This window comes from Heloderma suspectum, chromosome 2, assembly GCF_057233095.1.
Source record: "Heloderma suspectum isolate Gila_16-S chromosome 2, 16-S_ref, whole genome shotgun sequence".
In the NCBI taxonomy this organism is placed as follows: domain Eukaryota; kingdom Metazoa; phylum Chordata; class Lepidosauria; order Squamata; family Helodermatidae; genus Heloderma; species Heloderma suspectum.
This window is the reverse complement of record NC_139459.1, coordinates 16,902,899-16,928,068: the sequence shown is the minus strand read 5'-3', so window position 1 is coordinate 16,928,068 and position 25,170 is coordinate 16,902,899. Positions and strand designations below refer to the sequence as shown.

Sequence of the window (25,170 nt, the reverse complement as noted above, 5' to 3'; positions counted from 1 at the left end):
TCCTGAACAATGTTACGGACCTCCGTCCATAGTTCCTCAGGCACTCTGTCTATCAGGTCTAATCCCTGAAATCTATTCCTCACCTCCACTGTATATTCATCAGGGATATGATTTAGGTCATACCTGAACGGTTTAGTGGTTTTCCCGACGTTCTTCAATTTAAGCCGAAATTTTGCAAGAAGCAGCTCATGATCTGAGCCACAGTCAGCTCCAGGTCTTGTTTTTACTGACTGTATGGAGCTTCTCCATCTTTGGCTGCAAAGGACATAATCAATCTGATTTCGATATTGACCATCTGGTGACGTCCATGTGTAGAGTCGCCTCTTGTGCTGTTGGAAAAGAGTGTTTGCTATGATCAGCATGTTCTCTTGGCAAAACTCTATTAGCTTTTGTCCTGCTTCATTTTGTACACCAAGGCCATGCCTGTCTGTTATCCCGGTGATTTCTTGACTTCCTACTTTAGCATTCCAATCCCCTATGATGAAGAGGACATCTTTTTTTGGTGTTAGTTCTAGAAGGTGTTGTAGGTCTTCATAGAACCGATCAACCTCAGCTTCTTCGGCATCAGTGGTTGGGGCATAGACTTGAATTACTGTGATGTTGAATGGTTTGCCTTGGATTCGTACTGAGATCATTCTATCGTTTTTAAGATTGTACCCCAATACTGCTTTTCCCACCCTTTTGTTGACTATGAGTGCTACTCCATTTCTTCTAAGGGATTCTTGCCCACAATAGTAGATATGATGGTCACCTGAATTAAATTCGCCCATGCCTGTCCATTTTAGTTCACTGATTCCCAAGATGTCGATGTTCAATCTTGCCATCTCATGTTTGACCACCTCCAGCTTACCTTGATTCATTGATCTGACATTCCAGGTTCCTAAACAATATTGTTCTTTACAGCATCGGATTTTCTTTTCACCACCAGACACATCCACAGCTGAGTGTCCTTTCGGCTTTGGCCCAGCCTCTTCACTCTTTCTGGCGCTACTTGGAAATACCCTCTGCTCTTCCCCAGTAGCATATTGGACACCTTCCGACCTGAGGGGCTCATCTTCCGGCGTCATCTCTTTTAGCCTTGTGATACTTTCCATGAGGTTTTCTTGGCAAGAATACTGGAGTGGGTTGCCATTTCCTTCTCCAGTGGACCACATTTTGTCAGAACTCTCTGCCATGACCTGTCCGTCTTGGGTGGCCCTGCACGGCATGGCTTATGGCTTCACTGAGTTACGCAAGCCCCTTTGCCACAACAAGGCAGTGATTCATGAAGGGGATGTCGGCTTTAGGTCCCCATTTATAACATATAAGTAGTAATTTCCACAGGGATAATCATGTTACTCTGTTGCAGCAAAACCTACAAAGAGTCTTGTGGCACCTTAAAGACTAACCCGTTTATTATGGCAAAAGCTTTCATTGATTAGCATCTGATAAGGTAGACACTAGTCCACAACAGCTCATAAAACCTTACTGAATTATTGAGGCCAAACAAGGGAAAGACTCTGAATTGCTGTAAGGATATTTTATCTTGGACATGGCTCCATGCCACTAAACATCCCTCTCTATCTAGGCAGCTGTGATAAACGGCTCCTCTGCCCCTTCACACACACCCCATACTGGTCTTCCTGTCCCCTGATTGCAGTTGCAATGGTTTGCCCCAGCTTTATTTGGCTTCTTACTCTGCACCATGCCTGTCTGCCTTAGTCTAATGGGACTAACCAATAAATAAACTGGTCTACAACCTTTTTCTCCCCAGATTAACAATAACCAGTTGATACTTCCTGCTGCTTTTAATGTTGTTGTTGTTCAGTCGTTCAGTCGTGTCCGACTCTTCGTGACCTCATGGACCATAGCACGCCAGGCCTCCCTGTCCTGCGCACTCTCCCGAGTGTGCTCAGGTTCATATTCATTGCATCGGTGATGCTATCTAGCCATCTCATCCTCTGCCATCCCCTTCTCCTTTTGCCTTCAGTCTTTCCCAGCATCAGGGTCTTTTCCAGAGAGTTTTCTCTTCGCATTAGGTGGCCAAAATATTGGAGCTTCAGCTTCAGTATCTATCCTTCCAATGAGCACTCAGGGTTGATTTCCTTTAGGATGGACTGATTTGACCTCCTTGCAGTCCAGGGGACTCGTAAGAGTCTTCTCCAGCACCACAGTTTGAAAGCATCAATTCTTCGGCGCTCAGCCTTCCTTATAGTCCAGCTCTCACAGCCATACATTACTACTGGGAAAACCATAGCTTTGATTAGACGGACCTTTGTCGGCAAGGTGATGTCTCTGCTTCTTACTATGCTGTCTAGGTTTGCCATAGCTTTCCTCCCAAGGAGCAAGCATCTTTTAATTTCATGGCTACAGTCACCGTCTGCGGTGATCTTGGAGCCCAAGAAAGTAAAATCTGTCACTGCGTACCCGTTCCCTATAGTTTTCCCACCAGTTCTGGACCACAGTATGCTCCTGTGGGCTTTGCTTCTGCCCTGCCTTGTTACCCATTGCTTTATCTCTGTCAGACTAGTATTCGGTCCCATTTTTGTCTTTCTTTGGCCTATCCTTTCTCCTCTCCACTTTCTCTAGTTAAGACCTTGTTTTGGAACAAGACCAACACTCAAAACTGGGTTTTGACCAGGAATAGCAACCTGCCGTTTGCGTAGCTTAAGAGCTTCTTCCTTCTCTTTAGTTGCTGTCCTCTTGGGATAGATTTGGATATGCACTTATTGTGTCCGCAGCCAAAGTTCTTTCAGTGTATGTGAAGACAGCCTCCGCTGTTACTGGGTATAGAGGCTCTCAGTGGCATGTTGTTGGTGTGTGTTATGCAGTGTTATATATGCACACGGAATGGCTGGAAGTTGCCCAGGTGCATAGAGAGAAGAACTGTAAGTGGCAGTCTAAATCCACAAACAGATTTCAACATTCAGAGACTCTGTCACAGTTTGGTCCTGGACAGCCTAAGAGGGAGCAAGGGCAGGAGGCAGAGGGTGGAAGCAAATTTCACCAATTGGCTTGAAACTATCCAGGCAGTCCAGCATGGAATTAGGGATGGGTAGGATGGGCTGTTCTGCTCCAGGCAGGCTTCCCACAGAAGGGCATAGTGGGTATTTGCAACAGCACCAGGTTTCATTTTGCCTGCCCCCCTCTGCTGTGGTGACAGCTGAGGCAGGAGGAGGAATGGGCCATAGCTTAGTGGTGAAGCAAATTATTTTGACACAGGTTCAATCCCTGGCATCTCCAGTTAAAGGATATCAGTGAACTGGAAAAGGCCTCCGAGCTGAGATCCAATGGCAGCTTCCCAGCTGAGATCTTCCTACTGAAATCCAGTGAGAAGAGAGATTGCATTGGGCTAGATGGAGTAAGGGTCTGCTGTGGTCTAAGGCAGCTTTACATATCCAAGGCCAGTTGGCCCAGCTCAGACCTCATCTCTCTTTGGAATGGTGGCCTATAAAATAGTAAATTGATATGGATTGTTCTTAGTGAAGAAAAGTTAGTTTCTCCAGAGGGCCCAAAAAGGGTTATGTCTTCTATCTCAGACCTGAAAGAAGAAGGCTTCCCCCCACTCAAAATGTTTGCCTCTGAACCAGCACAAACAAGTTGAAAAAAGGGACACCGCTTGCTTTTAGATTACTTATCTGGCCATGGAGAGACAGCTGCCTTTTAGGTATGTATTATGGATGTTGGCAATTCCATTCTACCTCCAGCCACCAGTTTGTCAGTTTCTTCTACAGTGGCTGATAATACCTTTTGTGGGGGTGTGATAGGGTAGGTTCTTTTTATGGGTTCTGCTTGCCCTGAGAGTGAGCAAGTTCTGTTATGGGTTTTTCTGGGACAGAAAGGAGAATCATTTATTTAAAAGAATGCTCATCACAACCAGAGTCCTTGTAGGATAACACTTCCACTTCTTTTTGTGATTCATTTTTTATTCATTTTTAAAATAAAAACAAAAGCAGCAAGCTAAGCCAGGAAGAAAAAATAGCCTGCGTCTTCCATGTGCTTGAATGCAGGGTATCAACTAGACCAGGGGTGGAGAACCTGTGACTCTCTGGATGATGTTGGACTCGAACTCCCATCATCCCTGACCGTTGGCTATGCTGGCTGGTGCTGTTGGCAGTTGAAGTCTTAACAACTTTGGGGGGCAGGGGCATAGGTTCTTTATCCCTGAACTAGTCCATACAATGACATGGAACATGATTTCCCCATGCACAGCATTTATACATCCTCCATTATGACAAACCCCATGGAAACACTACTCTCTGGTGACTCTAGAGCAGGGTTGGGCATCTTACGGTCCTCCAAATGTTTTGGACTTCAACTCTCAGCATTTCTGACTGTTGGCCATGCCGACAGGGACTTGTGGGAGTTGACGTTCAAAACATCTGGAGATCTACCTTCTGCCCAGCTCTGCTGTAAACTGAGGATGCATAAAAATGCAGATTGCTGAACTGCTCCGGCATTTCCATTTCAAGTAGGGCCTGGTGTGCATAATTCTAACCCCCCTCCCCCCCAGCACCACCATACATTTTATCCTCCCAACAAGTCTATAAGGAAAGGTAGGCTGAGAGGCTGCAGCAATTGGCTTTATGGCTCAGGGGAATTTGAACCGGGGTCTCCCTTATCCTGGTCCTTCATGCTCACTATGCCACACTACCTGTCATATTCCCTAACTGCAATGTTTGCCCTGAAATTGGTATATTCAGTTAGGGATGTCGGAGAAATCTGCAGTGAGATTTAAAAAAAATAGGGTTTTTATGAATCCAACCCACAGATTCCGCAGCGGGCTGGCTTTTCCCCAGTCAGGCGGATTCTGCAGACTTGCAGACCGGTCTTCCACCTTTCCAGAATTTTGCGAAAATTTAGTAATGCAAAAGTACACTGAAAAAAAAAAACAGCCAACATGTGCATTTCCCCCATAGCCTAAAGAGGAGGGAATGCTCATTTTGTGGGGATTTGAAAATTTGGCCAAGTACCAATTTGCACAAATTCAGAAACTAAAATAAAAATAAAAATCTGATTCCATTACTGAGCAGACAATGGAACGAAAGGCACCTGACAAACCATGAAATGCAGGCAGAATAGATTTTACACAGTCTGCACATCCCTGTATTCAATGCAGCAAACTTTCAACAACAAAAATACTCACCTCTCTAAACATTCACATAGCTCCAGGGTTGTTCAGGGCCCTTGTTGCTCTGGCTCTTCTTCCTGTTCTCTGCCCTCACTCTTCTCGGACTCATTTGCCAACACTGGCCGTGTAATCCAGTTAGCTGTACCGACCTGCATGATTTTGTCAATGATTTGGTCACGGATGCTACTTCTGACCCTGATGATGCCATGGACAATCACAAACAAAATCACATGATTTGCCATAGCAAATCCGATGAAACAGAAGTCAGGGCTGATGAGGCAGATGACAGTGAAAGCACAAGAAGGAGGATGAAGTTTGTACTGAGAGAAACGCATCTAAATTATGCAAATATGTCCATAAGGGCTGTTAAAATTCCAAAATGGCACATGCTTTTTCACACTCATGAAAACAATACAGAACAAGGCAAGTACTTTGGCATCTGCCCTAATTTTAAGCTATAGTCACATAGTATTTCTATGTGTGTGAGCCCTTAGGCATCTGAGGGTTCTTCTGCAATGCACAGAGGCACCTGGAAAAGGTGTAGCGAGGACTCTACTGTGCTAATATTCACATGAGCAAACAGTTCAGGAGTAAGGGGTGCGAGGAATCTCTATTTGCAGTGTTTTCACCCTGCCTTTTACTACATTCTGAAGGCAGTTTAAAATAAAAACAACTAAAAATATAAAAACTCAAGCAAACAATAGAAAGGCAGCAGAATAAAATAGCAGATTTTTTAAAAGCTACAATAAGGCAGCTAAAAGACAACCACCCCAATAAAAACTGTAGATCAGACAATTAAAGGGGCAGACATCATAAAAGGCCATTCAAGTTCTGAGAGAGCAAGGCAGGCTTTGTCTGGTGCCTAAATTATAGTAAAGAAGGCAGTTCCATGAACTAGACACCACCACTGAAAAAGCCCCTTTTCTGGTATACACCAGTACCAGAGGCAGTATGCCTATGTACACCAGTTGCTGAGGAACATGGGCGGGAGGGTGCTCTTGCACTCATGTCCTACTTGTGGGTTTCCCATGGGCAACTGGTTGGCCACTGTGTGAACAGAATGCTGGACTAGATGGACCCTTGGTCTGATCCAGCAAGACTCTTCTTATGTTCTTATGTTATGTACTAGCCTAATCTCAAACAGTGGGAAGAGCCTGTGAATGAGATCTTGATGGATGGGCAAGTTTATGTAGAGAAAGCAGTCCTTTAGATACCTACATCCAAGGCCATTTAGAGATTTACAGACTGTGTGATATTTGGGGTATTTTAAACAGTGCTTTTCACACGTATAAGGAATGTAATGGCCACACATTTGGCAGAAACATGAAGAGGCCTTTCGCATATACAGTTGTGCTTGTGTAGGCCTCCTCGCTGTGAACAGGAGCCATGGCTACTCAGGGTTTCCATTTGCACACACTTAGGGTCCCTTCATGCTTTGGCTGAATGCATGGCATAGCTGCAGGCATGATCCAAACTGTCCCCTCGTGCGTTTTGTAAACGTATGAGGGTTTGTCATTTAAACACCCCCATTGTTTCTGGCCAGGGATCCCTGGGCTAGGGTTGAGTTGCCATTCTGTCAGGATTGAGAGATGATAGGCAGTGATTCATTCTCTGTACCACCACCTAACTCTGGCCAAGGGAGGTTCTCTTCAGAGAACCCAGCCCACTAAGGGGTTATAAAATAACCCAGCTTATTTTATGCCAATAAGATAGAACAAATAATGTTCTCCTGAGTCGCTGGCCTAAGCAACTAAGGGCACAATCCTATGCATGTTTAGACAGAAAAAAGCCCTACAATTCCCAGCATTCCCCAGCCAGCATGCTGGGAGTTGTAAGACTTCTTTTCTGTCTAAATATACATAGGATTGTGCCCTAAGAGACCGCTCTTGCTAGCTATTTGTCTTTGCCTTGCCCATCTCTCAGTTTTGCAGGACAAGGGCTGGCATGTTCAAAATAAACGATGCTACTTCCTACTTGCCCTTTTCAGAGAAATTCCCTGCTTTTAAATAAGATTCTCTTTCCTGCTTGGTATTGAAATTTTCCCACACTGGGGAAAATTCCATCCATATGCAAACACTGCCCTAAAGAAACATGGTGGGAATTTGATAGTTGACCTTTGCTGCTGGAGTCATTCCATGGTAGCTTGAGGAATGTGCATGCGCACTACCCTTTGACATGATTTTGGGGATAAGTGAAGGGGTCACTTTGACCCTCTACTATTTTTCTGCAAGCTCAGGAATCTCTGTTATGAATGGAGATCTTTCATTCCTTCGTCAAAATCATCATTTGCCTCCTTCACCATCCATGCATGGAAGAACAGAGTAGCAAATAGGATGTAGAGAAATCATACAAATTCTATGAAAAAAAAGAAAAGAAAAGAAAAGGAATTCCCCACTGCTTGTGCCCCTGTTGTACCATTCCATTGTTTATAGAATCATAGAATAGTAGGGTTGGAAGGGGCCTACAAGGCCATCAAGTCCAACCCCCTGCTCAATGCAGGAATCCAAGTCAGAGCATCTTCCTCAACATCCATTCTATATTAACTGAACACCCTTCATTCTTCCAGCCCTTCCTTTCATGGCCAAATTGCTCTGCTAGCAAACAGATTGTGTAAGGTGACCCAGAGCTGCAATCAGAAACCCAACTGCTATAGCCTGTTGTCAAGCCAAATCTCTCTCTTTCTGTCTTCTTAATCCATCCAGGTAATTGAAATGAAGAACGAAATGGATTTGGACCGTGATATGGATCTAGCATACAACAGTCTGAAGGTAAAAGAAATTTCCAGGCTAGAGATACAGATACATTTTTTTCCACCGCAAGTGTCAGGTGCTAATAACCTACAAGAGCTTTCCTGATATCAGTCTCTCTATAAATCTACATGACAGGGCGATACCAAAATACCTGTTAACTCTTTACAATCCTGTTGTCTTCCTTTTTATAAACTGTGGGCAACTCTTGAGCTTTCTGTTCCCCTGAGCTTAATTTAGTTTAGTTACGACAAAACAAGGCATTTATTTCACAGCTTGGCTCCGCTGACTAACTTTGCCATCTTGTTGCAGAATGTGCTTTGTGCCCTGTCAATTATAATCCTGATGTTCTTGGATTCAGGTGAGCATTGTGGGGACTGCAAAGCCTTCCCTGTTTCTCAGGCCTGGTTCAGACATACAGGAGATACGATGGTAAAACCTGGCTCTCAAACAACTGCTCTGGCTATGAGTGAGTTTCCCAGGCTCCATTCAATATGTTGGTTTTAATCTGAATGATCTGGGTCCTGGATATCTGAATGACCGGTGCCTGCATCATTGATAGGCATCATTGGGCATCTGCCAAGGCCCACACCCCTGCAGGGGCCCAGTGCCAGTGCCGAGATCCTTCTGGCCCTGCTGATGCTGCTCCTTGCAGTCACTGCCTGTTCACTTACCTTCTCTGACTATGCAAACAATGACAAGAATGAAGAGATAGAGCAGCATCCTTCACTTGTCTTGCACTCTTCCTCTGAGCAGTGGCACAGATCACATTCAGAGGGGGGAGGGTAAGTGAAAAGGCAGAAGGGTCAGAGTTGGACTAATTCAGGGTGGGGTCCCAATAGGGCATCTTGCCCAAGGGCATCCCAAAACCTGGAGCCGACAGTGTGAAGGACCAGATCTTCCTGCATGTTTCTTCCCATGTCTTGAGATTTGTCAGAGAGGCCCTGTTATGGGTGGCTCTGTTTTGTGAAGTATCACAGATTGAGAGCTTTCTCCGCAGTAGTACCACCCTCTCTAAGGAGCACCTTGCTGAGAAAGGCCAGGTAGGCTAGCTACCTGCCTCCCCAATGCTTAGGAAACTAAGGGCACAATCCTATGCATGTTTAGACTGAAAGAAGTCCTACCACTCCCAACATTCCCCAGCCAGCATGTCTAAACATGCATAGGGTTGCGCCCTAAGAACTTCATTTTTAGAAAGGCTTCTGTTTTAATTCATTTTGCTAGTGCCAATATCTTTCTTTATTTTCATGCTATTGTTTTAGTTAATTTATGTTAATCTTTATGGTATCTTATTTGAGGTATTTCACAAATGTTGTAAGCCACTCAGACACATAATTTAAGGAATGTGCTACATTTCATTGGGTTAGATGGCTTTTAAAAAAGAGATTAGACATGTTCACAGGCTAATAGTGGCAATGAGCTATGGTAGCTTATTTCAGCCTTCCTGCAACCTAGTGCTCTCCAGATGTGATGAGCTACAGCTCTCATTATTCCCAACTCACATGGCCATTGACTGGGAAATGTGCTGGCTGAGAATGATGGGAGTTGCAGTTATTTATTTAGTATGCCACTGAATACCAGTTACTGGAAGCAGGAAACTGGACTAGACTGATTGATTGATTAAGGGTACAATCCTATACATGTTTAGACAGAGGAAAACTCCCAGCATTCCTCAGCCTTTTCCTCTATCTAAACATGCATAGGATTGCGCCTTAAATATATATCCTGCCTTTCCATTAAAAATAGCTCTCAAGGAGTCTGGACCTTTGGTCTGATGTAACAGGATCTTTCTTACATTTGTAAATAAGAAATAAATAATAAACTGTTCCTGGACTGTACTGCTGTAGATTGTAGTTGGAACTTGCATGCCTGAATGTTTTTCCTTAAAAAAGATTCCTTCTTCATACAATACTAACACATCAGGGAAAAAGCTAGACTAGAACTCTTCTCCCTGATGAGTAGATCTGCATGGAGTTTGGTGGTTTTAGAGTTTGGTGCTTTTATTTTGTTTTTGTTTTTAATATGGACGAGCTTTCAACCATGTTGTTTCCCCACGAATTAATTGAAGTGGAATGACTCAGGAACAGTGTTATCACCCCCACCTTCTGTTTGTGTGAAACAACACATTTCTGCCTTTGTCTGTGTAAGGTCAGCTCTCCATTGTCTGCACACTTAACTATCTTCTGGCTGTCATTTGTGTAATCCATAGTTGGATACACTTGACGTGAATGACTGAGAACTCAAGGGCAGTGCTGGCCCTACCATTAGGCAGAGTGAGGCTACCTCCTGAGGCGGCAGATGCTGTGGAGGGCCTGGGTGTTCCTCCTGATCCCTCCAGCTGTTCCCCTGTTTTGGAGAACAGAGCTGTGTGTGCCTGTCCTGATCCCATAACTGGCCTGCTTCTCTCAGGTGTGGTGGAAGATGCTATTCTAAGAGCAGTATTGAACTAAGATTAAACGGGCAGTCCAGTCAGCTTCTGTATCTGGAATGGGAGAGAGGGTGCCAACTTGTACTTTGCCTCAGGCAGCAAAACTTTGGGCCAACCCTGTCCAAGAGTCCAAATCCTGCTGGGGTGTCCAGATCCTGATGGGGTGGAGTTTGGCACTTTCCTGTCTTAGCCCAAGTATGGAGTAGGGGGCAGGATGAGCTCCAGCTGTGCTGTAGACCCAACAAGGCTGATGTTGAGCATCAAGGCAAGATGCATAGTAGCCTATCTCTTTTTTCCCCCTTCCAACACCTCACTCTGCAATGTAGTGAATTTCCTAAGTTGCCTTCAATTAGGTTTTCCATTCTGTGTGCAAAATCCTCCATGGACAGTGACATAAATAGAATTTGTTCTTTCCTTTAAAAGAAATTGATGTGTTTTGGAGTTCCTTTTTTAAAAAAAAATGTTAGCCTCATAATTAATGTGTGAGGTGTTTGGAACTTGAAGATAAATTTTTAATGTGAGTCAACCAAAGAATTTCTCTTTCAGTGACCCAGAGGAGTGGGTAGAGAAAAGGAAGATTCTTAACATTATTTGATCATTGTTGAGCATCTTCCTTTAGAAACAGTAAATACATTGGAGGTAAATTCTCTTCTGAGGCAATACATGTTTCATTCACTGTCCCCCTCCTCTGTCTCTTTCCTTGCATGCAAAATATACATGGGAAGGGTCCATCTTGCAGATGACTGCTGCTTTGAGTGCCATTTTTGGTAGAAAGGCAGGTTACAAATCAAATCAATTAACCAATAGGACTGTGCTTCCCATATTCCTAATGCAGCAGAGAGAGGAGTTGGGGGAAAGAAAAGCTGTAGAGCTGAAAGGAGGAGATCCGTACAGGGAGCAGACTCAGACAGAGCTAACAGAAGCAGACCCTCCGCTTCTGAATATTTGACTCCTACAGAAACTGTGTAGCCCACCCATATTCAAGTAACTATAACTATGATAACTAAAATCCTTTTTTTTAATTGAAAAATGAAGTTATCAGGAAGCCAAATTCTGTGAAAGATACTAAACATTGCATAGAATTCTGCAAGCCACAGAAAACAAGACTTGTCAGCGAAGCATGTTTACAGTGATCTTGAAGCAAGAGCTTTCATTTATTTATTTATTTATTTATTTAAAGCATTTTACCACAGTCTTCCGCCCAAAAGACTCCCAGAACAGCTCACGGATCAATAATGAAGAAGATTGTCTCTGCCATTGGCTTACGAAAAAGACATATTATGCAAGGAATAGGGATGGGGAGGGAAGAGGAAAATAAGCAAACTCAGGCACCATCTCTTAAGTTCCAAAGTTCTTATGATGATCAGCTGGGATGGAAACTGTTCAGGGAGAGGAAGAGCCAAAAGAAGCTGGTCTCTCAGCAGAGCCAGTGGAGTGACCCTGCAGTCCCATCTGTCCCCCTGCTGCAATGTCCCTAACAAAGTTTGATGTGGCTCAGTGATAAGGCCCCAGGTTCAGTCCCCAGCATCTCCAGGTAAGGCTGGAAAAATCCCTGCCTGGATCCCTGGAGAGCTGCTGCCAGTCAGTATCAACAATACTTAGCTAGATGGACCAATGATTTGGCTTGTAAGTCAGCTTCCAGTGTTCCCAAAATTCAGACAAATCATAACATATGATAAGCTTTCCTTTTGATTTTGGCACTCTTGAATCTCACTTGCCCAAGTTATGATGACCAACAAAAAGTTCTTCCCTCTGGATTTCTTTTTTTCTTTTTTTAATCCTTTAAGTGGGATAGACATAAGAGCACTGGAAGCTGCCTTCCCCCTTTTCACTTAGTGCTGTGTTTAATTTATCCTTAAGACTTTAATATTAAATAATCCTCCTTTAAAAAAAAATCTTATTAGAAGTGAGGAAGTAGAGGGAGATATGAACTCCTGCACCCCTAACACAGGGCATTGTAGGTGCAAATGAGTGGTCTTGATACTGGAGAGAGCAAAAGTTGAATTTGTACCAATCTCATATTTGTACCCAGTCCTCCTTTATTCTCAAGAAACATGCAGCTAGGGTCCCATTGAGGGGAGTGCAGGAGAGGCACTTAACCACACTTTCAGACTGCAGTTTCTCAGGAGATGGATAGGGCACAAGATTCAGAGCAACATTCAAAGGCCTCCCCTTGACTGTATTCAAGATTCAGTTTTTATACCTGCATAATAACTAAAGGTATGTTATACTCCTGAACATAATCTCCTGTAGTGTTCAGCAAGAGGGCAGACTGTCTTGTCTATCCATTCTATATGGCAAGACAGAATCCTGCTTATCTATTCCAAGAGAGATGAATTCTCGTCTCTTGCATTTGAGATGGTCTGCAGGTTCCCAGTACCTGTTTTACAGGCTGGGACAATCTGAGAGCTGGCGGGAAGCTAAAAAGCTAGTTTAAAAATGCATACAGCTGCATGGCTTCATAGTCCAGCTCTCTGAATCTAGCTGATAGTTTTATTTATTTATTTTAGTTACACTATTTATATACCAGTCTTCATCAGAAGATTTTGGAGTGGTGAACCACATGATAAAGGAATAAAGCAATGGTTAAAAGCGTTAAAACTTTTTTTAAAAAAGACAAACCTCAACAAAGTGGAGTTTAACAAACCACGGCTGGTCATGCAAGGAAGGCCTCTTGAAAGAACAATGTCTTCAGGAGGCGCCAGAAGGAACACAATGCTGGCACCTGCCTGACCTCTAAAGGCAGGGAATTCCACAGGAAGGGGGCCGCCACACTGAAGGCTCTTTTCCTGGTGGACTCCAACCAGGCCATGGGTCCATCTGGAACCACCAGGAACATGCCCTCTGATGACCTCAGTGACTGGGCAGGTTGGTAAGGAAGGAGGCGCTCTTTCAGGTATCCTGGTCCCAAGTTGTTTAGGGCTTTGTACACTTGTACTAATACCTTAAACCTGGCCCGGTAGCGAATAGGCAGCCAGTGCAGTTCCCTCAGCAAAGGAGTTACACGCTGAAAAGGGGCAGCTCCCAACAACAGCTGAACTGTTGCATTCTGCACTAGCTCCAGCTTCCGGACCAGCCTTAAGGGCAGCCCCACATAGAGTGCATTGCAGTAATCCAGTCTTGAGGTTGCTAATGCCTGTACTACCGTGGTCAAGCTATCCCTGTCCAGGAGAGGCCGTAGCTGGCGAACCAGCCAAAGCTGGTAAAAGGTACTCCGAGCCGCCGTGACCACTTGGGCCTCCAGCGACAATGATGGATCTAGGAGTACCCCCAGACTACAGACCTGATCTTTCAGAGGGAGTGCAACCCCATCCAGAACAAGCAATGAGCCTATCTCCTGGACCCGGGAACTACTCACCCACAGGGCTTCCATCTTGCCAGGATTCAGCTTCAGTTTATTGGCCCTCATCCAGCCCATTACTGAGTCTAGGCACTGATTCAGGACTTGCACAGCCTCTCCTCATTCAAATGTCACAGGGAGATAGAACTGCGTGTCATCAGCATACTGATGGCATTTAGCTACAAATCCCCTAATGACTGCTCCCAGCGGCTTCATATAGATGTTAAACAACATTGGGGACAAGATGATACCCTGCGGCACCCCGTAGCTCAATTGCCAAGGGGCCGAGGAATAGTCACCCAATGTTACTCTCTGAAATCAGCCCCGTAGGTAGGACCGGAACCACTGTAGCACAGTGCCTCCAATACCCATCCCATGGAGTCGATCCATGGAGGATATCATGGTCAACGGTATCAAAAGCCGATGAGAGATCGAGCAGAATTAACAGGGTTGCACTCCCCCTGTCCCTCTCTCGATAAAGGTCATCCATCAGGGCGACCAAGGCTGATTCAGTCCCGTAACCAGGATGAAACCCAGACTGAAATGGGTCTAGATAATCAGTATCCTCCAAGGGTGCCTGCAGTTGGTCCACCATGACCTCTCAAATACCTTCCCTAGAAAAGGGGTATTTGCGACTGGGTGGTAGTTGTCCAATACCATTGGGTTCAGAGTGGGCTTCTTCAGGAGTGGCCGCACTACTGCCTCCTTAAGGACAGCAGGGACCACCCCTTCCTGTAGGGAAGCATTTATCATTCCCTGGACCCACCCAGTCATACCCCCTCGGCTAGCTTTTATTAGCCAGGAGGGACAGGGATCAAGAGGGCATGTGGTCGGTTGCATTATTTCAAGCATCTTGTCCACATCATCAGGCTGTAACAACTGAAACTGATTCCACAAAATCGGGCAGATGGTGGCATCAGACACCTTGACTGGCACTGCACTAACAACAGCATCAAGGTTGCTGTGGAGACAAGCGATTTTGTCCTCAAAGTGCAATGCAAAAAGGTCACAGCGGGTCCTCAACAGGGCCAGGGCCCCATTTACTGAGGAAGATGTTAACAACTGCCAGACCACCTGGAAGAGTTCTGCTGGACGGCTACTTGAGGACACAATGGAGGCAGCACAATAAACCTTCTTTGCTGCCCACACTGCCACACAATAGGCACGATTATGCACTCTAGAGCGTGCTTGGTCGTCTTCACTTTGAGTCTTGCGCCATTTGTGCTCTAGCCAATGTCCAGCTTGTTCCACTGACCGCAGCTCCCCAGTATACCAGGGAGCAGAACGGGCTCCACAGTGCCACAGAGGGCACTCAAGTGCAATCAAGTTGATGGCCCTCCGCATCTCACTGTTCCACAGTGTGTTCAATCGTGTGTTTTTTATTTATTTATGTTTTATTTTCTGTATTTATATACCACTCCACATCCAAAGACCTCATAGCAGTGAACAGCAAACAGGATAAAGAGTAAAAACACCATGTTAAAAAAAAAAATTAAAGAAACAGAGTTCTGATAAAACCAAGTTTCATAAATTGTGTCCGGTCACTTGAAGACTTCTTGAAATAGCAATGTTTTCAGGAGGCACTGAAAGCAACACAACATTGGTGCCTGCTTGGCCTCCAAAGGCAGGGAATACCATAGGAAGAGGGCTACCACACTAAAGGCTCTTTTCCTGATGAACTCCAGTTGGGCCATGGGTCCATGTGGAACCACCAGGAACATGGTAACTTTGGTAACTTGAGTTGCTGTGAAGGAATTAAAAAGCAAAAATCCAGCAGTTATAGAAATGTACTGAGCAGGGATCACTTTTCAAATATTTTAATAGAGGCAAGAGTTAGAATCAGAGAACAAGAAACTGAAAAATGACCTTAACGAACTGAGGAAGGCTATAGTGGATCGGGTGGCCCAGAACAACTGCTCCAATGACATCCATGACAGTTACAGCCTCCTCTTGAATCAGCTCAAGTCGGCTAATGAAGAGCTGGAAGTGCGGAAGGAAGAGGTGCTTATTCTAAGGACGCAGATTATAAAGGCAGCCCAGCAAAAAGATACAGGCAGAAATATGGTAATGGATCAGAGAGAAATCCTTCCGTGTGTGTGTGTGTGTGTCTCTTTCCACCATGTTGCCAACTGTTGCTATTTCTCCATGGTTGGGCACATTGGTTTACGGCAAGTCCAAAATCAAAATTGGCAAGACGAGTATTTTGGATCAAAATTCTTTTTAAAAAGAACAATAAAGGAAGTGCATGCAGAATAATCCTCATAAATTATGCAGTCGTTAGGTTGTTTGGCCCAAAAAAGCAGTCCGGTGGGATATATTGTCTTGCAAATTCAAAATCAGTTCAGCTTCAGAAGACGTAATGGCAGCATATTTGAAGACTACTAGGCTGGTTGCAGCTTCTAGGCTGGTTTCAGTATCTTGAACTGTAAACATGCAGTAATGAAGGCTGTCAACATTGTGCAGTATGCAGAGCGTTATAGAGGGCAGAAGCTGGGAGGTCCAGTAGAATTGGACTGAGGTTGGGATTGAGTGCTGCGTTGGAGGTTCCAGGCACAGCCTAAGAATGCTGCCCTCCAGGCTACACAGGGGAGCAGCTCAGCCAGGGAAGTTTATTGAGAAGAATCAGAGGGTTGGCAGCCAGCCAGTGTTACTAGCAGGGTTATCAAGGGTTAGAGGACCAAGTACTGAGCAACAAGGCATCCATGAGATTGCTAGAACTAGAAAGCAGGAGCTGGTCCATGGAGTTGTTGCACTAGCAGCTTTCCAGGCAACAAGTGAGCGTTTTTGTAGTCGTCCTGGTTGGCTCCACCCTTTCTGGTGCCCTGATCCTGACCATACCTATGGTTATTCCTCCTGAGTAGGGCTCTGAATTGGAATGTCTCATGCTGCCAGGCAAGTCTTGTATGTCCTGGTCTTCAGCTTGGACTCATTGCCATCTCTTCTCTTGAAGTCTTGGAGTGACTCCAGAGCCAGGGGATGAGTCCACTTAAGGCCCCCTAATCCTGCAGGTTACCTAAGTGGGGATGCTTTCCTGCATTGTCAATTTGGGGTTTCTCTTAGCTTGCCCTGATGCCCCATGCCTTGATAGGGCCTGCAGTAAGGCCCTCCTTCATTGAAGAGGTGTTTTCGTGTTCTGGATGTCGACTGATCTTGGCTGATGCAAGTTCACATCAAGGTAACACAGGAAACCAACTGCAAAGGCCTTGGCAAGCCATGGTCTAAACTGTAGTACCCAACTAAAGGGGGCTGGAGGAAGCATGTGGGGAAAGAGCAGATTTGCAGGGAGAGTAGGAGGCTGGCAGGCTTGGATGACGCAGGCAGGAAGACTAGGTGATAGACAGAGATATCTAGGGACCATGCTAGATTCTTGCTGTTGTCTCAGTGAGATTCAGGCCTGACCTGGAAGCATGTATTGAAGTAAGGAAGAGCAATGGGTTGACTTGGGGGTAGAGACATGGTTCCATACTGCTCCCTCTTGCTCCACGATGCAGCCTTGAGTGGCTTACCCCAAGGGACAAGAGTGGCAGATGGCAAGTTAAGTCCCAGCTGATTTTGACCGAGAGGTTAGGCACAAGTCAGGGTACAAGTAAAACCTAGATTACATGTGACCTGGAGCAATTTGGTTGCCACCGCCTTGACCACACACAAGGGTCCTATCCACTCTGATAGAAAATGGATACGTTACTATTGCGATGTGGGGCCTACCTTGCCACTCAAGATAAAAGTATAAAGTGGACCCAGGGATGGATTACTTTATAGGGTTAGAGTTCTGTGGTGAACTCTGGGTTTGACTTTCTGAGATGCTTTCGGAACTAGAGCAACAGAGAGGAAGAATGCAAACTATTTGAGCCGGATTGTTCCAAGTTAGAGTTCTGTCTGTCTGCATTGGCTGAACTGATACAAAGACAAGTTGCTGAGAAGAGCAGCTTGGGCTGATACACTTTTCCTCCTGCTCTGGTTAATTTTGTGATATATGAAGTTCCGCATTTCAGTTTCCGTTTCAGAACTTGGCTCTTCTTGGTTCTAGCATGGCTCTTCCACCAGCTTCGCTCCTCAAAGATACTGACAGCAAGCCTTCCTTTACATTTTGTTCTTTCGGAATATAACTACACTCATAGACTTTAAACTGGTCTATATTCATTCCCGCTCTCCACAGAACTGTGGGAGCAGTTGTTCAGCTGGATCAGGGAGATCTCTAATGGGGAGTTCTCAGTGATTTCTCTAAACTACAATCCTCAGGATTCGGGGGGGGGGAGCTATAAGAGTTCAACCAGCATAAAACTGAAACAGGTTTGTGCTGTATTTGCACACTCAGTATCTCCGCTTAACTTTTCTTTACGCTGTATTCCACTGCGCCCTTCCTGTTCCCTTTCTGCCTGTTTTGAAGCGCTGAATTTGCTTTGAGTCAAATGTAACCGTGATTGTAAATCCGTTTACAAATCAAAACAATTGCATGAGTGATCAATGTAGAATTACTAGAGCACTGGCAGTGGGGTGGGGGTGGGGACATAGAAATAAGTTATGGGACAAAACATTTCATGGTTAACTTTTTTTTAAGGAGTCAAACATCAACATACAAACCAGCTGGCCAAACAGTGACAAGCATGTGGATCCAGAAGACGCAATAGAGGCATATCATGGAGTGTGTCAGACAAACCGGTAAGCCTGTCTGTGTTTATCCATTAGGAACGGTCAGATGAGTAGGAATCAGAACTTCTGCTTTGTGCTCATTTCTGAGTAATTTAAGGGAGCAGTACCAGATGCGGGTAGCCAACAGTGAGAGTGATTGTACAGAAATTTCTGTTACTTCCTCTTACAAAAGCATCACACCATAAAGTATTATATGTGTTTCCTTCTTTGTAGGCTTATCACACAACTGCAAAATGTGATATTTCTTTAAAAAGTTAGTATCCCAAGAAACTTGAGTTTCTTTTAAAAAAAAAACACAACACGTTTCTACACCTCAAGAGTTGTGGAGAATATCTCGAAAACATTTCTACGGTGTCTGATAAATGTTCTAAAAATGGAGAGGAAAGGAACTTTTTTTTAATATGAGTCCTCAAAAGATCATGGATAAAGGTTTATAAACTGTATCTTTTCAGATTTGGGGCCAATTTGCATGGCCAGAGTGTGTTGAGAATTAGACTGAATGGATTGGTACAGAGTTAGGCATATGGTGAACCAGTTATGTGACTCCTTTAATGCGCATGCAGCTTGCAACTTCAGACTGGCAAAATGGTTTTACCTTTTAGCCCCCTTTCACTAGCTTTGGGATGATGATAGTTGAATTTGCACATTAGGTACATCACATGTCAGGTTGTGTCACACAGAACTACTCAACCTGCTTCTTCTATGGGCGCTTCCAAACAGAGGATTCCTAGTGCTACCAATGAGAAGGTACTGTGCAGCTATTTTGTATTTTTTCCCCTTCGTGGATTTTCTTTGGTGAAAAAAAAAAAAGACGGAAGATGCAGTGGGGAAACATGGGAGATCTGGACCACGCATAAAATTCCATGAACGAGGCAGGGTGATGCCACGATAAAAGCTTTGCCTGGAAGCACCTTACATATCAGATAGGTTATATGAATTCGCCCTAAAGCACCAGGCTTAGCTACAAGGGGGAGTTTGCTGCAGACTGGAACAGAGCTTTTAACTTTTTGATTAACTCCCACAGTGGAGGCTGGTGGCTCCGATGTCAATGGGGCAGTGCGAAGCACCTTGGAAAGTTCCTTTAGAGTGTTGTCTGGTTATGTCTGAAACCTGGAGTGGATTCATAGCCCCATTGACATTGGAACGACCAGCCTCCTCTGCTCTCCCTCTAGCTACTTATCTTTTACCTCTAGCCCTACTCCCCATCTTTATATTCTTTAAACGCTAGAATTGTGAGCTCTTGCTCTCTTCCAGTACAGTCTCTCCCCACAACGATACAAATTGTATTGAAAACGTGGAAGACATGATGAAAGATCTGTCTGTGACTAGTCACATTTGTGTGTTCCACCCTTTTTCCAAGGACACCAGCATGTGGAATAGATGGGATTAACCCTGTGAGATAGGTGATGCTGAGATGTCGGAACTTGCCCAAGGTCTCCCAGCAGGGGTGTCATGGCTGTGAGGGAGCTGAATTCAGGACCCCCATTCCACATCCTACTGTGTTATCCACTAAAGGACACTGGCACGGCATCTGTTTATATATACAAGGTCAAATTTAATCCTATATCAGTGTTTGGAGTTTCTTAGGATAAGATTTAGACTCACTAGCTCAGTTCACAATGTTATAGAGTTTTGGGAACAGCCCTGATGTTAAAGCCATCAGAGCGGTTCCAAAATATGGCTTCCGTAGCAGTGGAGGGAAGTTATAAGAGTTACTTACATCAAAGAAATCATTCATATACCATGCAGGGGAAAGGAATTTAATTGGAGTTCTGCCAGCCTGTTTCCCAGGAGGCTGAAAAAGCTGCTGCTTCTTTTTTTAAACCACCAATTTTATATTGGTGAAATGTGCTAATATATAAACATATTGTTTTCTTGGCATCCCATCACCCACATTGGCTGCTAAATTCGTATCTTAGCTCTCAGCCATGATTCCTCTTTGATTACAGGTTTCCCACAGTGAAAGTTAATACCTAGAATTTGTGCCTTCCTCTTAGGATAACAAAAGAGAAAGGGGTTTACATCGCTCTCATGAATATCCTCCCATCCATTTATCCAGTAAAACACCAAATAAAGAGAATGGAGGGGGAGGGGAAAGACTACATAGAGAAAACGGAATATTAATAATTACTGCAAGCAAACCAGATACTCATTTATTTGAATGTAGTTAGTACTCCACAGTCCTCATCACCTTTTCAGCTTCCAGTCAACTACGCTATTGTTTGGGTCTGTACATTTTTTGGCCCTGGGTAGTTATGAAATCGCTTACCAAAGGGATTGGCAAGAAGGTTAACACGTTGTAGGGAGACAAACCAGTGGTCATCTAACCCAGTACTGGTTGACTGCACACATTGTCAGCAACTCCGCTGTTTCTCAGGCTGAGATCTTATCTGATCCTGCTGCTGGAGATGCAAGGATTGAACCTGGAACCATTTACATGCGAAACGTGCATGGTTTACCAGTGAGATTTGGTTTTAAATCAGCATGCAGGGGAAATGACCCCAGCCACATTTTTATTTTGCCTCCTAACTCCATAAAGTAGTTCCCATTGATCACAATTAAAATAATTCCAATGGAATCCCCTGCATGCTGATTTCTGTTTTGCTAATCCAGAAGTCCCCTAATTTATCCATTTGCTACAGTGCTGCCAACCTTCTCTATCACAATTCAAATGGCCAGGTTTTCAGCCACACAGATTTGATTTATTATTTTGATAATAATATGGGGAGACAGGTAATCTGAGATGGAGGAATATGCAACTGGTTTATAAAGTGATCATACTTCTGGGCAAGTAAAGTGTTTGAACATAATTAATAATGTGATTACTTCAAAGCCAGTTGTGTCTGGCCCTTTCAAATTGACCATGTTCCCCCATGGATCCAGCTACACGATGATTCTTAAGTTACAGTGGAAAATTTGGGTTAGCTGAATTTGTTCCTGTTGACCAAACCAAAAAGGCACTCATGACCCACCATTCCTATATCCACTCACAGCACATAAAAATCCACTCCTCCAATGAGATACATTCATAAGAGGGTGTTTCACATTACCACCTGCTGTCACGGGTACTGGTATCCTATTTTGCAGAAAGAGGCATACAGAGAAGTACTTGGCTATTGCTAGGCATCCACCAGTGCTTCTTTGCCAACTCCTGATTATAATGAGAGGGTAGCAAACCACTTTCTTGGAAGGTGTAACTGAGAAGGGGGAGCATATTCTAGGCCCATTTCAATCCTAGGGCCCTTGACAGTTGCCTAGCTTGCTTGGATGTGGGTCCATTTGAGAACTGCTGGGCTAGTCTTCTGTCTTGCATCCTCGTTATTGATGCATCTGAACAGCTTACAGCCTGACATAGAACAGTCCTTGGTCCCTTAAACTAATTTTGCATATTGCCCCATGGTAGCGTTTCCTGTCCTGCAGTCTCACGAGAGGTGAGTGTTTCCCCCTTCTTCATAAATCTGTGTGTGTGAATGCATCTCTGTGTCAGGTCAGCCTGTAAATGGCTGGGCAATATCAATTTAAAAGCCTAAACATAAGATAGATGCATCCAGAGGGGTTTCCTAGATTGATGGATGAAAGTTTTAATTGCTTTCCATTTGCAAATGCAGGCCAAAGAGTTATATATGTTCAAGGTTTGTCATTTACAAGATTTTTTTATTCAAAGCTAATGGCAGCCCCTTGAGTTTGTTTCCATCCAGAATAATCCAGGAATTTTCGGAGAAGCTTTTGCAAATGACAGGTGTGCCAAGTCAGCACATCTGATACCTGTAGTCTAGAAAAGGAGTGTGCCGATTCCTGTGCTGAACGCCCAAATGAATCACCGGTGGCTGGCACAGCAGTTGTGTAACAAAATTGTTGAAATTAGTACCCAGCTCTTCAGTAGCTTGTACTTCCTTCCATAAGGTATTTCCTCCCTGCCCCCCCCCCCAACTCACACACAATTTCCCTTTTGGGGCTACCATTGCTTGCAGGAGGTGTCCTTTTAATTCTGCTCTTGATTTGAGTTACAGCACTAACGCTGTGGGCCAGACTATGCTTGATGTTAATCATGCAGTTTGCCCTGAAGTGCAAGCGTTTTCTTTCAGAAATGTCCAGTGCAGGCTCCCTGATCTGGATCCGGACCCTGGGGTAAGGGAGCCTTAACTCTTTGCCCCCTATTGTGGTCCTAGCCTGGATTGGACCCCTCACTCCTGCAATTTGCATTGGGGAAAAACAGCTCCCCAATTAAAATTGCAGGCAAGGGGGCCCTGATCCAAATCAGGACCACAGCAGGGGGCAAAGGGTTAACTCAAAGGCAAATACATTATTAACATCACGTGTAGTTTGTCTCTCAGAGGAATGGGTGGTAACAGTATAAAAGACTATGAAGATAATGCTGGTATCAAGAAAATGGGATCATTTTTAGCCATCTCGCGTGCTGTATTTCAGGGCAGTGGGGAACTACTGAAGTGAAGGAAGTGCACTTCTAGTGGTGTCCATAGTACGGCTCTAAGACTCTGCTCTTCGGTTGCCCTTCTTGCTTTTGCAGCATCTGGATGTTGCAGTAGTTGATAACAGTGCTCTGTTACTAATCAGGCATGTGTTGATCACACTGAGGCAAAGGATCATGGTTGATGTGGATGCCTTGCTTTGAACTGCCTCTCTAGGTAACAGCTGGAACAAGAAAAACTGACTGCAATTTAGGCAGTTGTCAAGGGCCCTAGATATAAAAAGGGCCCCCCACTATGAACCCCTCCCCAAGCTGATCTTTTGCCATTGTCACTGTAATCAAGGAAAAACTTCCTGACTGTTAGAGCAACACGACAATGGAACCCATGACCTAGGGAGGTGGTGGGCTCTCCCACACTGGAGGCATTCAGGACGAGGCTGGACAGCCATCTGTCAGGGATGCTCTGACTTGGATTCCTGCACTGAGCAGGGGGTTGGACTCGATGGCCTTGTAGGCCCCTTCCAACCCTACTATTCTATGATGCTATGAAGTTGATGAAGAAGCATCTGGTGGTTGCTTAGCAACTGTAAAGTGCTTCTCCATAACCTCTTCCTGTAAAAAGAGTCTCAGGTTTGCCTTCATGGCAGGTGATGGGTTCTCAAATGTCTGTCCCCTCATATTAATATGGACTGTTGGAGGCAAGTGTGTGTGTGTGTGTGCATGCATGTGTGTAAGAATATGGGGGGGGGGCATAAGAAAAAGCCACAAGAACGTCCTTAGCAAGACCATCAACGGCCTAACTCTGGGACATGACAGTTCATAGTATTATCACTTCAGTGCAGTGGGGCCCTTTCCCCTAAAACAGTGGTGGGGAATGTGTGACTCTCCAGATGTTGTTGGGCTGCACCTCCCATCAAGTCTAGCCAGTGGCAAGGAATTCTGGGAGTCCAACACATCTGGAGGGCACCAGGTCGGGAAAGGCTGGCACAGAGGCCTATTTTTATAGATCCCTCTGCAAAAATTGTAATTATTGTGCAGATGGCAGGCTTGCACAACCTTGCACAACTAAGAGTGCAAGGCCCAGAGGTATTATCATGATGTCACCTCACAACCCTCAGTCACCATCTGTGGATTATAATGTTAGCACTGGGCTTCTGTGTCTGAATGCAATGGAGGCTTCCTTATTCTTCATACCTCTTGTATCTGACTCTTCTTTTATCTTTCCTTTCTGTCCACTTCTGTTTCCCTTTCCTCTGTCCTTTCTTTCTAGCAAGACTGAGGACTGGGGGTACCTGAATGAAGATGGAGAACTCGGCTTGGCCTATCAGGGTCTAAAGCAAGTTGCCAGGTCAAATACCTTTACTTCTATTTCTTCTCCTTTGGGCCTTCTTTCCTCTGTTTCTTTCTCCTTCCCCTCAATTTCTCTTGGAGCTGGAAATGAGTACAACCCACAAATACCCAAAATGGGATTTCTGATCCCAAATCCAAGCTTGCTGCTTGGGTAACATCAGCTGTATACATGAGGCTGGGCTGATTAATGATAACTTCAGTTGTGACCCAGCAACAAGAAGCGTGTAGCTGGTATGGTTGGATGAGGGAGGGTGGTTGGCCGGCTGAATTAAATCCTGGGTTATCTAGAGTGAAGTTGGTTGCCTGCCAGGGCTAGCTCCTTATCTGAAGAGGCTCTTAGCAAAGCACCCTCTTATGTTTCTGGGTTGTGGTGGAATGATAATGTTCCACCTAAAAGTAATTTTGAATAAATTATCTGGCGGCAGCAGGAAACGATGCTGCCGCCACCACCTGGGTGGCTTGGAGCTGTCGTTTAAATTCCCCACAATGCCCTGATTGATGCATTGTGGGGAATTAAAATGGTGGCTCCAAGCTACCTACCATGGGGTGCCTCAGAGCAGGCTTCAATACATCATTGGACCTTGCTGGGTCTCTGGAGCCCTGGCAGCTTCCCAAAGGTGCTCAGTGCTAGTACTGCTCCTCATTAGAACAGATCTTTACAAACGTCTCAGAATGAATATACAGACTCCAAGATCCCGTGACTTCTGTGAAAGCCACAGGGACAGTTTCACACATTACACACCCACAAAATCAGGCTTGCCCCCAGACCTACACTCACCAAGGAGCTGCAACAAATCCCAGCTCATTGAAGAGAGTACCTGGCCTGCATCCTGATTTTGTTTGTTTATTTATCTGCCATCTTTCTTCCATGGAACTCAAGGTGGTGTACCTTGGGTTCCCAGGAAGCACACCTATCTAGGAAACTGACATACTCTCACAGCTCACATTTTTAAATGCAGATTTGAAATACTTTAGGTACATATCTAATGGAGACTTCTGTCTAACAGGCAGCAATCCCATAGGACTTGCCCCTAAATGAGGTAATGTGTGAAAAGGCCCTAAATGTCTCCCCGAGTTCACTTTTGCTGACTTAGGATGCAAGTCATTTATCCGAGG

The 25,170-nt window shown here is 44.7% G+C and overlaps 1 protein-coding gene across 1 annotated transcript in view; it reads left to right on the top strand.

The window, feature by feature from the left end:
- The window catches only part of MYO5B (myosin VB), a 386,556-nt gene that overhangs the window by 331,963 nt on the left and 29,423 nt on the right, over positions 1-25,170 (top strand). Inside the window, exons 27-29 of the mRNA XM_084832892.1 lie at positions 7,813-7,878; positions 15,450-15,689; positions 18,184-18,284. Of these exons, the coding sequence (XP_084689018.1) occupies positions 7,813-7,878; positions 15,450-15,689; positions 18,184-18,284 (407 nt within the window). The remainder of the gene's footprint in view (positions 1-7,812; positions 7,879-15,449; positions 15,690-18,183; positions 18,285-25,170) is intronic.